General features: G+C 45.5%; 1 protein-coding gene across 1 annotated transcript in view; it reads left to right on the top strand.

Annotated features, from left to right (window-relative positions):
• Positions 1-14124, top strand: part of LOC133027869 (SH3 and multiple ankyrin repeat domains protein 1-like) — a 31897-nt gene that overhangs the window by 11829 nt on the left and 5944 nt on the right. Inside the window, 16 exon segments of the mRNA XM_061095011.1 lie at positions 231-347; positions 454-531; positions 679-745; positions 953-1128; positions 1267-1397; positions 2456-2595; positions 3983-4096; positions 4717-4795; positions 10495-10577; positions 10734-10858; positions 11848-11983; positions 12161-12241; positions 12920-12946; positions 13042-13098; positions 13273-13382; positions 13925-14051. Coding sequence (XP_060950994.1) covers positions 231-347; positions 454-531; positions 679-745; positions 953-1128; positions 1267-1397; positions 2456-2595; positions 3983-4096; positions 4717-4795; positions 10495-10577; positions 10734-10858; positions 11848-11983; positions 12161-12241; positions 12920-12946; positions 13042-13098; positions 13273-13382; positions 13925-14051 — 1648 coding nt within the window.

Below are 14124 nucleotides of genomic sequence, written 5' to 3'. Positions count from 1 at the left end.
CTGACCTGTTTTTCCTGTAAGAGTAATTATGGATCTAAATGTGGATGCAGGACACAACATTTCCTTTTTCTTTCTCTTATCTCCTCAACAAAATCTTTTTCCCCCCTCTCTTTATCTGCCTAATTCTATTGTACTATACTGCCCTATGTAACCCCCACCCATCCCCCTCCTTCTTTACTTAATAACAATGATAATTTGTGGATATTTCTATCACACCCTTGACATTACAGGCTTGCCAGAATGGCTTTGCCCAGCACTTGGAGCATCTGCTGTTTTATGGGGCAGACACCACTTCTCAAAATGCCTCAGGGAACACTGCACTTCACATTTCTGCCCTGTACAACAAGGTGAGTATGGAAATAGATGCCTTATATTAAACTATCATTACCATAATAATTACTGCTGCTTCTTCTAAAGGTGCTAACCAATCACTTCCCCTCTGTGAATCATCAGGAGAGCTGTGTCCGCGTTCTTCTGTACCGGGGAGCAAACACTGAGGAAAAGAACAAACATGGTCAGACCCCCTTTCAGGTAAATGTATTCACGATTATTATTTTTACTGAGAATATAGTTGGGAATTTTAATCATGTGGCTTTTACCAAACTCTTCTGTTGCAAATAATACTTATTACAAGAGCTAGAATGACTATATACTTCATTTAGTTTTCTCTGTTTGCAGCTAGCTGTAGTTTCTGGTCACTTTGAACTCGGGGAAATCATCAAAAACCACAAAGATTCTGACGTAGGTAAGCATTCGAGCCAGACTTCCTCTACTGAAGGAGCTATTAAATATTGAAATATTAAGAAAATCCCAGCACTTGCCTTTTTTTTGCCCCTATATGATCTCCTTTTCCCCCTAATCTACCTTATTTCTCCCTCCATTCCATCCTGTCACATCCTCCCTGCTCCCCTTCCTCACCTCCGACCCCTCACCGTCACTCCTCCATCTCCAGTGCCCTTTTTGGAATCGCCAAAGTTTGTTCCCAAAAGAAAAGAGAGCGCCCACACACTGCCTCTCCCCTCGCTCCATTCCCACCACCTACTGCGTGCTAACAGTGATAGCACCATGACCCAGTCTGACCCTCTGGCCCTCCCCATCAAGGCTGCAACCAATCCCAACCCAGGACAGGTACTGAAGACCATTAGGTGGATGGTCACCCACTGATTGCTCTTAGATATGATTACTGAGAATGTACTGCTTCTGAGGCTCTTATAGGAATGATAGATCAGCTTTTGACATTCTGTCGTTACGGGTGTGTTTCTGCAGGCCCAGCGCAGGGCCTCCATCGGCATGAGAAGCTCCAGCAGCCCCAGAACTCGGACCCGCTCCCCATCCAGAGGGAGAGGAGGCCAAAGTGACACGGAGGAGAGGCACCGGCAGCCGCGAGGTAGACAGGGGTAAGTAAGCTGTGGGGGAAGGATCAGACATGAACTCCGGAGAATGTCCACACAATGGGGTCTGGACTTTCTCCGGAGTTCGCCTTTCACGCATGAACAATTCAGCAGGAGATTCTCCGGTCAGACGCTTTCACAACAACATAGAAGTCTCCAGAGCTGAGAGATGGAGCTGCAGGCGGAGACCAGATGTAACATATTCATTCCACTGTGGAGATCACTTGTATTTGTTTTCAGCACATTGACACCGGCGTTGGACTTCATCACCAAAAGCTCTCTTGACATCTTCGTCAGTGTCTTCTTCATTGGTGTTCTGACATACAGCCCCTGCAGAGCATGGCAGGAGATTATCCAGAGTTCAGAGGGTCAGCAGTTCCATCCTAGTTTCCCCCAGTTCCCTATGCCAAAGTGTCCTCGGGCAAAATATTGAACGCCAACTTCCCCCTGATGTCCTTAGTGGGTGATAGAGACAGTGCTACACATAGTTGCACTTAATGAAAGTATCTTAACTCTTACGCTAACCAAGGTCCCGTGAGGACATCCACCAATAGGGCGTCTCTAATTTCCAGTTACCCTCAGCTGTATGCGGAGAAATTACTATTTGTGTCTCAGTTGCATGGTTATGCACTATTTTTAACTGCTAGTCACATATTTTAGATGTGGTGTCACTGTACATTGTTGTTCTGCGAGGCAACGGAAATGTAGAGATATTCACCGCCCGAAAAAAAAAAAATGGCATGTATCAGAGCTCAATGACAACAACCTGGATATAAACAAGACTCGAGTCTGTTCTTGCAGGATGGAGCAGAAATGTTCGTTCTTTTTCATGACATATGAATCAATTGCCAGGCAGTCAGTAAATACACTGCTGCAGCAGGCTCTCTCTCTGTTGCTATGACCGATGAGTAAGACTCAACATGCCGGCTGTCTGTGATGAGGCCTGACAAGCTGCGTTTCGTCTTACTTTGTCTCGCTTGAGTTTTCCACAGTGTGTAACACGGTCTGATCTCACTGGTTCGTAAGAGACTCTCCCTCTTTTCTCTCTCGTTCTCCCTCCACAGAGCGACCTCTGCGGGCAGCGGGGGAGGTCACATAAAGCGTATGTACAGTGCGGTGCCGGGCCGGGTGTATGTGGCCACACGCGCCCACTCTGCTGGTGGAGACAGGGAGCTCTCAATCAGCAAAGGGGATAAAGTTAAAGGTGAGATGGAGACAAATCAACAAAGGGGGAGGTGACAAATGAGGGATGTCGTCCCCTGCAAGATTTCAACAGAATTGTTATCATATTGTTATTGAAGGAGCCATATATTTGATTTGTACTTTCCACTGTATGTTCCTTCTGAGCAGTAGGGGGCCGAGGCTGGCCAGAGGAAATCTAAGGTCATGCCAGTAAACTTGTTTTGACTTTCCTCAAATCATCAGCCAAATGTACCCCCTCAACACACACACACACACACACACACACACACACACACACACACACACACACACACACACACACACACACACACACACACACACACACACACACACACACACACACACACACACACACACACACACACACACACACACACACACACATAAAACAACAAATCATTATAGCTTGATAAATCTAAGTTATCTAGGTTATCTGGTAATGTGGAACGTCTCCAGTAGCAGCACACACACTGCTGCTATAGAATGTTCTCATTAAGTGGAGGGCTTCTTGCCTCTAGAGTTTCCTGACGCCGTCTCAAGCTGTTCGAACTGCTGGCCCACCTCAGCCTCAATCTCTAACGGTGTATGAGACAGGCGAGGGAGAGGAGAGGATGGGGGACGTCTCTGAATGACGGACAATATGGTGGGTTTCGGGATTTAGTCTCAGCAAAGCAGAGTTTTCTAGATTCCCACTAATGAGCGGTTACCAGTGATGGGGCGGCCGGCCTAATTTGATGAGTTCACTTTTAGAAATACATATAAATGTTATGATGTATCGAGGTCCCAAACGATTGATACTGCATAAGCATTGCGCCTGCAGGGTCCAAGATTGACAAATGCAGATTTGTTTTTATAAATTTGGTTATAAATGTGATTTTAAAATCACCATTAACAAATTTAATTAAAAAACAGTTATATTATTTAGTTTACAGCTCAAAAAACACATTGAAGTGTGCGGTATCAGTCACTACAGTTGTTCTCACACAATCACACAAAAATTGTCTTTTTTACTAAAGGTTGTTCTTTTCTTTATCTAAATTTTCCCTCATCTGGTGCAATGTTTCAAAAGCGTCAGTGCAGCTGTAGGGCAGGTTGATAAACTCTGTGAAACATCAACAAGGAGAAGACGTACATGAGGGAAGAGAGGAGTGTAAACAAGAGAAATGAGAAGAACCAGCATCCAGTCATCACAAAGCAATACGTGTTCCGAGCCTCTCAGTGGATCGTCCACCGTTATTATAAAACAGGTTAATAAAGACAAACTAGGAGAGTTGGAGGAAAGATGTATAACAGACAGAGAGTAAGAGACACTGCTTTTGCTCCCAAAATTATATTCTTTTCATCTAACTATGTCCTTTATCTGTTTACCTGTCTGTGTGTTTCCTCAGTATTGAGTGTAGGAGAGGGGGGATACTGGGAGGGAACAGTGAAAGGTCGAACTGGCTGGTTCCCCTCAGACTGTGTGGAAGAAGTGGCGGCTCTCACCAGAGACAATCGATCAGGTAAGACGGATCCAGTGGGAGCTTCGTCTCATGACGTTATTCTAAAATATTAATATCTTCACGGCAAATGTGTGGGCTGTTTTATAAAATCCTCTTGGTTTTGTGGTAATCTTCGGAGATTCGCTGTAGCTGACCAACAGTTTGGGTCATGTTTATAAATTAAAATAAAGAGTTAACTGACATATTTTTGATCGTTTTCTTATATCAAGAGATAGTTTAACAAGATGTATAGTAATTGTTTAAATAGCACATGGATTGGTGAAGGGGGCGCACAGGAAAATGGGTTACATACCCCCCCAGGCTGGCATTATCCTTTAAGTCACTGTAACACCCAGCACGTCACACTCGTGTTCACCAGCCGGCCCTTTATCGCAGCAGACAGTGGCACATGTACAGCACAGGCATTTCCATTTTCTCCTATTTTCCCAGCTGCACCATTCGCACAGCAAGCAAACCATATGTCACGACGTTTATAGACACAAAAACATGGTGTAATTACATTTGCTTCATTCGAGGCTCGGGCTCAAAACGTGGCGCTCCTATAAATAGACGGAGACGGTGTCATGAAGGAAGGTGAAAGTTTGATTCCAGCTTATGTTTTGCCTCCGTGTGTCTTGCAGAGACACGTAGCGAGAAAGCAAAGAGGAAGCTTTTCCGAAACGTCACTGTTGGAGCCTACGACGGCACCGACGGCCCCAGGTAAGGAAGCTTGATCCGAAGCTCACAACCTGGCGTAAAGGGGATGAAAACTGGTGAAGTGTAAATTAAATTGTCCGCATTGTGATCCAGTGCATTCTGGGGCAGGCCCAAGCCCCTCGAAACCCTGATCCGTTATATCCATCCATCCTTCCATATATCGCTCATCCTTTAGGGGTCCCTGGGCGGGCTCACATTGGGCGAAAGGGGGGGGATACAACTTGAACAGATCGCCAGCACTTTGCACTGCCCACGTGAAGAGACAAAACACCACTCACGCTCACATTCACACAAATGTATAGTCTCAAGCAATCTACATGTCTTTGGACTGTGGGAGGAGGCCGGGCTTACCAGAGAAGTTGAGAAACTAGACAAATATAATGATACAAAAAAAAACACAGAATAAAGCTGATTGGCTGCAGCCTCTGATGTAGATTGTCAGTGTGGGCAGCAACTGAGCTGTGAGCTAAGACTGTGAGGCCTCAAGGTGATTGAAGAAGATGACACACAGTTGTTTTGTGGGTATGAGGAGCTTCGTGTGTGTGTGTGTGTGTGTGTCCATGGTCACTCGTTTCCCTTGCTTTCATGTCGTCCTCTGCGCTTTATGCATCTGATTTGTTCTGATCCTGAACAGCGCCCGTTCTCTCTTGTTTTGTTCTGTGAGCACGTCGCTGCAGAAAGCAGAAAGAGCAGCCATGTCATTTTCGGCTCTGCCACCTTTTGGGCTCCCCCAGACAAACACACTTGTCGCTTCCAATCCATATTTCTCCCTCTCCTCTCTCGCCGTGCTGCCTGTTTACACTGAGCACAATAATGGCTTAATGAAAGGTTGGGCTGGGGTTCTCTCCTCCATGACATCTGTGGAAAGTCGCAGCTCAGCACCAGCCCAGGGCAGGTGCTGCACGAAGCTTGTGCGTGTTTGTCCGTGTGCTAATGTGCATGTGTCTCTCCATGTACATACATCACTCTCCTGATGAGTCATATGGAGGCTGAAGCAGCAGGCACTGGTTATATCCCATGGCTACTGAGAAGGACTTTGCAGTTGCCACCCGAGGGTTTTTCAGCCTCTCACAAGCGGTCGCCGGCGTTACCCTTGTGCTGAGCAGCTCTCACTGTCATTCAGAAAAGGGGATTTGCCTTAATGCAGCCGCGCTTGCCATCTAAATGGAAATAGTGGCCACTGGGGTTGTATTACCTGTGTTAAGTTGGCAGAGCGTAATTGCAGCACTGTGGTGAAGTGGTGCTCAATTAGGAGCAAGGTGATCTGGTGCATGTTCCCTCGCCGCGGCTTGGCATTTGGGAAAATGTCAATTACTATTTCAGAGAGAGACAGAGAGCGGCCGAGTGTTTGTCAGCCTGGGTGGTGATGACAGATCTGCTTTAGAGGAGAGGAGGGGGCGAGATGAAAGTTGGCAAATGTGTGTGTGTGTCTCTGTGTGTGTGTGTGTGTGTGTGTGTGTGTGTGTGTGTGTGTGTGTGTGTGTGTGTGTGTGTGTGTGTGTGTGTGTGTGTGTGTGTGTGTGTGTGTGTGTGTGTGTGTGTGTGTGTGTGTGTGTGTGTGTGTGTGTGTGTGTGTGTGTGTGTGTGTGTGTGTGTGTGTGTGAGAGTAAATCCAGGGTGGAAATCAGCTGTTAGTATATCTGTGAAACACCAGTCAGTGGATGGTCTCTCTCTCTCTCTCTCTCCTCTCTCTCGCCTTACAGTTCTACCCATCCCCCGCATCCCCACCCCGCAAATTCATCTCTCCATCTCCACGATGTTGCAACCCAACCCTCTCCCTGTCATCCAGCCAGCACACACACACAGACTATACAGTACACATTTCCCTTCTGTTGTGATGATCGCTGGCATTCTCTGTCTCTCCCTCACGCTCTTCATCTTTGACATTGTCTTTCCCCTCGTCTGATGCATGTGGGGTGCACAGCAGCACATTCTCTCCATCCTCTCTCGTTTACCCACCTCTCTCCTCCACTCTCGCGGCTCTCACTCCGGCTGAGCTCTCGCTGGAAGACCGCGAGGAGGAGGGAGGGAGGCGGGGAGGAGAGAGGAGGGAGGTGGTGGAGGAGAGCGCGCGAGATAGAGGAGGAGGGGGGGGGGACATGGCAATGGGGGGATGCGGAGAGAGAGATTTCTCTCTCTCCCTCTCTTCTTCGTGGCCGTCACTGGGCCCCAGAAACAGGAGCGTGTGGTTCATTTACAGGTAGCGGCTGTTTCCTCATTCATTGGCTGGCTATGGATGTGAGGAGAGGACAATGGAGAGAGGGGAGAGGTAGATGATGCTATTGAGAGGCCGTGCCTTTTCAAAGACAGACTAATAAGCTATTTGTTCTGTGCGTGTGTGTGTCTCTTGAGTGTGTGCGTGTGTGTGTCCGTGTGTCCGTCTTAAATCTGTATTTTTTCCCCCTGTGCGTGTGAATATCTGTGGGACGGAAGTGGCTATTGAATGGAGACTCTGCAGCATGTTTATTTCTGTGTCTTCCTCCGGTGTGTCTCTGGACGTGTGTGTGTGTGTCAGTGCGTGAAAGGGAGCACATATTGATGCATTTCAGTCAGACAGTGTGGGTGTATTTCATTCTCTTTGAGTCATGATTTCTTTAAGCAGAGATTCTTCATTCACCAGGACTTCCCATTTTTCTCGCTGCTGCTTCAAAATGCTGCTGTCACATCCTGTAATTTTTCATGTATCCCAGTGTGTCATTCAAAATGTGAGGTATTTTGACTGTACAGAAGGATGAATGTAAATGAGTCAATGAGTGGTAAGAGTGCAGTTTGTCAGTTCCTATTGAGGTATACCCGTCATTTCTGTGCATGTCTCTGTGTCTGTGTCTGCATGCATTTGCCTTGACATGTGTGTGTGCACAGGACTGTAAGCAGTGAATAACACATATATGTGGTTTTCACATATAAGTGTATACGTCACCGTGCTTGATTGCTGTGGGAGTATCTCTCCTGTACGTACAGTATGTGTGTGTCTGCGCCGCTCATCCCTCTCTCCATCCACACTAACATCTGTCACTTGGTGAGGTGTCTGGGTATTGTCCCCACATAACCAGTCTCTCTTCGTTTTCGTTCAGCAGGTTAATGGTTAAAAAGTTGCCTTTTTCTCAGTAATTGTAGCTGGAAGAGAGGATGACTCAGTAGGGTACATAATAACTCTGCTCTCCAGTAGGCTTACAGCTCTACTGCGGCCAGTTCAGAGCGAGCGGCTCCTCGCAGCCAACGAAGATTAAACACGGACGTTGGTGCTTTTTATGCTTCTAATTGGCCACAGTGATTAATGCGGTGACGGGTGAACACTTTCATGTATGTTAAGTCAACCAGGTGAATTACTGCGAACCAGCAACTTGGAACCACCTGCCATGTTTCCCCCTAATAGAAGTGGATGGATCCGTCCACCCACTCGACGTTACTTTGATCCTCAGAAAGGGAAAGCATGATGGAGGACAGGGTGAGAGAAAAAGGAATGAGGTGTGAGGAGCAGATGGCTGGAAGGCGGCTGTGCGTTGGCGAAACAGTAACATTGATGGAGAACACACAAGGGACGGACCTCAGTAGGGGAAACTAGCGATCGTCTGTTCAGTGCTAAAGTTGCGGCTTGGTGTGGAAGTCTGGATGTTCGGGCCTGGAGGCCAACGCTTGTGACTCCGCTGAACCTCGGTGACTCCACAGCCAAACTTTGTTTATTGATGCTCCGTTGGATTAAATACACAAGGGCTCATTGTGGTTGGGCTGGAAGAGACAGTGCAGACATTTCCACTGTTTTAATGTTATTGTAGCATTAGTATACACGTCGGTCAAGTTTCAAGTTGGAGTGATGGTGTTTGCTGCCAGAAACCTACAATCAAAATATCACAGTGGTTCTTTTAAAAGATACATTGATTTATTTTCTACTAAGTGGTTTCATGGCCGAGTTACCGTGACGAGTGGCTGCCAGGCTGCAAATCAAATGATTGTGTTTACATTGGGTTTAGAGGTATTACGATCCAATTTAGTGCCACAGTTTTGGTTCTCGGATCAGCTGACTCCAACGAAGGAGGCAGAGTTTGTGTGTGTGTGGACTCAAGGAGTAAGAAAGCGATGCCTGGCACATTTAAAGCAATGCTATGCGACTGAGCAACAGCACCCCCTGCAGCCACGCTTTGTGGTTAATTCTGTTGGCCTCCGTGTCTGAGCGATTAAGTGGTTTTCTTGTAGAAAAAAAAAACCCTATCAATGTTTTGCCTGGAGCTCTGGCTGCAAAGTCCAACTCACTGAACTGAAACACGACTGAACAACGGATATTACTCCCGGATCCCTAGAAGAGCTGCTCCGGTAACAAATAAATCAATCTCTGTCTAGAATTCTTCATTTTTTTTAAGTTTTATTGTTGAATATCGGAAATAAACGCCTGTTTTACATGACTTCTGAGTCCTTTTAACTAATGTACAGTTTGCCATTACTCTCGTGACACAGTCCATTCTCCCTTTTACAAGTCAGTGTGCATCAATATACATTTGAAACTGCTATTTTATGGTGAAAAAAGTTGCTGTGTGTTGCTTTAATTCCAACTTCCTATTAAAAAGGGAGGCAACAAAAGACTGTTCATTGGAAATGATGTCCTTGAGTGTATCCTGTGATCTTGCTGCACTGTTTTACCAGTCAAGCTTGTACTGTATATAAAGGCAACTCTTTAACCAGGCCACTTGCCCTGTTCACTCGTTCGGCCCTTCTAGGAAATCAAATCCTCTCATTTGATTTCAGTTAGAGTGTCAATTCGGGTTACGCTGATGAGCACAAGCTAACACAGAAAAGAGCTGCCCAGGAAAAAGAAATATCTGAAATTCCTGTTAAATCATACAGCTCTGCTAAAGCCCCGGGCTCCCCAACAGAACCAGGGGTGAAATGACATTGTTAGAAAGTCGAGTCCAGAAGTGAGTCATGAGATGTGGCTGTGTTCGGAGTCCATTTAAACAGTCCCGTATTAGATGAAGGGTTGTAAAGCAGCTCGGCCAAAAGTCGCAGTCCTGATATTAGAATAATGAAGGAGTGTGCAGGGCCAGCCGATACACTACTCCAACTGTCTCGGTACAAGATTGCATCACAAATGTCTGGGATCGCAGTTTCTGGCCTGCTCTCCGTTTCCAGACTCTGAGCGAGAGGAGCTGTTTATGGCGGGAGAAGAGAGGCCTGTCCGGCTTGTTCTTGTACATAAATTGACGTGTCATGTAGGACCGGTATATCGATGCGCTGGACTCAGTAAAGCGGTATCCTTGCAAACGCTGCAAGAGGCGGGTGAAAGCTAATGCAGCGATTTAGGCGAATTTGGAAGTTTCCATTATCAGTGATGTGTATGTGCACAATTTTCTAATGTGCCCTGGCCCAGTGCTCGTCAGCTGGAGCTGGATTAGTCCATTGTGTGGAACATCATCTCATGTACACTTCCGCCCATTGTGACAATAACTGTATCCCTGCCATCAACCATTTTTGTTCACCAGCGCCTTTTGTGACATTCTCAAGCCAACCTGTATTTGCTGCAGTATGATTTTTCATAATGTCATGCGGTATAGCTGTTTAATAGATGCTTTATTTGCATGACAATACCTTTTTATGATTTAGCTATAGAAGTCATATAGCTCTCTTCCTCTCCAATTCTCTCTCCTTTTCTCCCTGTCTCTCTACATGTTTTACCCCCTCTCCTCTCCTCCCTCTTTCCTCCCTCTAAGTGACTACATCATTAAGGAAAAGACAGTGCTCCTACAGAAGAAAGACAATGAGGGCTTTGGCTTTGTGCTCAGAGGAGCCAAAGGTGAGCTTCTTATTCAACATTAACCACATTCCTCTGCCTTTATAGATTTGTCACTCTCACATGCTCGTTTTCTCCCTCTGTAATCTCTCCATCCCTCTCTCATTTTCTCTCATCTGTGTCCACTCATTCTCTCCCTTCTTGTCTTACCCTCCCCAGCTCAGACTCCCATAGAGGAGTTCACTCCAACGCCGGCGTTTCCCGCGCTGCAGTACCTGGAGTCAGTCGATGAAGGGGGTGTGGCGTGGAGGGCGGGCCTGAGGATGGGGGATTTCCTCATCGAGGTAAGAACAGGATACATTTTGGACTGAAACGCACACAGAACTTTTTTAATGACAACACGGTCCAACCAGAAGGATATACATTTTTTTTAATACATTACTGATGCACCTTACGGATAATTCACAAATCAAACAAGAAGAGTTCCGTGGTGAAACAAGAGCTGGCGTACACAGTTTTCCAACTCACAGAGCTTAAATGGATGATTATGCAACAAGCTACACTATGCACCGTACCACATTTAGAGTGAGATGTTCCAAACGCGTATTAAAAAATCATATCACCAGTGCTTTCTCCACTGACGCGTTCTGAATGTAACATGTACAGCTATGTTCCTTTAAGAGGCTCAAAAGTGGGCACATGAAAAAACTACATTAACTACACTAACCCTTTATGGATGCACTGAACCAAAAAGGCAAATCTTTAAATATTGAAATCTTCCGGGTGGACGTGTTACAGTTTATTGGTCAGAGTCATTTCAGTGGTATTTTTTCAGACTGTAGTGTTAAAATATAAAAACATATCTTTATGTAGTGAATTTTAGTTGAGTTGGTGAGGAACAGCTGTATTTGTTGTTGCTCTTCCTCCCTGACAAAGCAACAGCAGTTGACGAAGCAACTCTCGACCATTTTGTGCCTTTAAAAGTCCCCGTATGTTGCCTTTCAAAGTCGGTTCTAAAATTGGAAATTGGCAAACCTCTATTAAATCTGACACATAAAGCTAATTGGTATTCAACCTAATATGACTCACTTATGTAGCTGCCAGAGCCTTTGTACTTTAGTCGCTGTCTGAATTGCTGGTGCACCTGCAAAGCTAAGCTAAGTCGTAAAATTCATCATTTTATGCCAAATACCAACCACTGGAAACAAGTTAACCCTTGATGACATGACATGTGGTGTCTCTGTTATTGTGATTTTTCATTTAAATGGAAATGAAGGCAACACAACAGCTCATTCTGCATCCTTCAGTCGTTCTTTGTTTCTGTGTCTGTCAGGTCAACGGCCAAAATGTGGTGAAGGTTGGCCACCGGCAGGTGGTCAACATGATCCGCCAGGGAGGCAACAGCCTCATGGTGAAAGTTGTGATGGTTGCTCGGAACCCTGAGCTGGAGGATACCACCCGGAAGAAGGGTAGGGGGGGGTCAAACTTTCCTAAAACTTTGTGATATGTTTATGATGTGACGATAAAGCTGTTACCATGTTTACTTCACCCTAAAAGCCTTTTTCAGTGAGGTTGACTTTGGTGACTTAATGTTTACACAAGAATACTAAACATTAAGTCTGCATTTGGCTGGCTTCCCTTGGCAGCCCCACAGCAGACGAAGAGACTGACTCCTCCTGCCATCGCCCTGCGCTCCAAGTCAATGACATCAGAGCTGGAAGACATGGGTAAGATGACATAGGAGAGTTACGACAGAAAGCAACATATACAAAGGAGCATAAAACAGGATAGAACATATGAGAAATAGATGAAATGTATGTCCCCCCACTGTTTAATACCTTTTTATTTATTGGTGAGGGGGGGCACAGTAAAAAAAAAGCCTCTTTTTGGTAGGTTAGTTGCTCCTCTGCAGGATGACAGTACTATGGCACTACTAGGGAAACACAGCATTAAATATTTACGGAGTTGATGCAGAAAGCCAAGAGAATGATGTGTTGGTGCATTTTCATTTTTTTCATTAGCACTAGTTTGATGGGGAAGTAGTCATTTGATTCAATGGCACTTGTAATAATACCTGGTGATAATTGAACCATGAAGTTACGACATATAAAAGCAATTACACGTTGTTAAATGCCACTTGCCTGATGCCATCAATCACCAATTGCTTTGCTTCCCCCCCTCTATATCACATGTGCTGCATACAGTGGACAAAGGTGGGAGAATCCTAGATTTATCTGCTCTTATTATCATGTCTGTCCCCATCACCACCTTCCCTCTCATCACATCAGCGTTCACACCATCACATGTGTCTGAGTATGTATTTCATCCTTTCATCTGCTTTATACACATGCAGAGCGATTCTAGTCACACCTAATTTTCTGTTTCCCAAATTATGCATGCTACAGCGGCCTCTCCATGGAAAAAGAAAGCAGGTGAGCGTCAGCCTTTATCGCTGCCCCCATCAGCCCCTGAGCTTTAATTAAAAGTCAGCCTGTTTGATGCTCCCTTCTCCTCCTCTTTTTTTCAGATTACGAGTCCTCTCAGGTTCCTGATAAGAAGAGGACAGTCTATCAGATGGCACTAAGTAAGGAATCACTCTGCCCGCTCTTGTCATACTGTAGCACGGTGTTTTTACACCTTGAGGGGACGGGAGGGGGCTCACTGAAATCCTCCTATTCATATTTTCTCCCTTTACGTTCCTTCTTACTAACTCTTTACCTTCCTCCTCTGGCCTGGCCCTGCTCCGTCTTTGTTTTAGATAAACTGGATGAAATCTTGGCTGCTGCCCAACACACTATTACACCAGACAACCAGGGCCAGAGGGGTCACGGAGGCAAGAGGGACCGGAGCAAGAGCATTGTTCCCAATGTCTCCAATGAGGTATTGTTGGGAATTGGAAAGAAAATTGTCCTATTAAGGATGATTATACCATAACATCTTGCTCTCATCTTAGACACTCTTTCACTGTTACGTACAAAATATGATCAAATACTGAACAACTCTCTCCTAGTCCAGCAGTATCAGATTCAGATAAACAACACTGCTCAGGATGCAGCACATATTTAGTCATGGAAGTGACTAATGATTCCTATGTATAAATCAGCTTGGTCTTTAGCTTGTTTTTAGCCCAGTGTGTTGTCCTGCCCTAGAGACAATGATTGACAATGGACCACCCACATCAAAACGTTTGTTTAACTGTGAGTCAGCCTGTGGCCATTCATCTCTGCACTGTTGCTTGATACACTAATACTGGTTTTGCTGCATTGCATTTTACTGTATTTGAAATCAATATCAGCTCAACAGCCAGCATAATTTTTATATGATTATATCTGAGTTAATGTTTCCTTTTCTTCCTTTACTCCCTCCTTCCTTTGCAATCCTCTTTTGCTCCCTTGTTTCGACGCCTGAAGCAACCCTATGAGCAGCAGTCAGCCATGAGCATGGTGCAGCAAGGACCAGGTTTCGGCTACAACCAAGCTCATTTTCAACCAGGCCACGGTCCTCAGCATGCAGTCATGATGCGTCAAAAATCTATTGGTAACAGCAATTATTCTGAAAAGGTTTCTGCCTGCTCAGTATATACGTGTCTGTTTGTAAGTGCCTGTTTCTG

Source organism: Limanda limanda, chromosome 21, assembly GCF_963576545.1.
Source record: "Limanda limanda chromosome 21, fLimLim1.1, whole genome shotgun sequence".
In the NCBI taxonomy this organism is placed as follows: domain Eukaryota; kingdom Metazoa; phylum Chordata; class Actinopteri; order Pleuronectiformes; family Pleuronectidae; genus Limanda; species Limanda limanda.
This window is presented reverse-complemented; position numbering and strand designations above follow the sequence as displayed.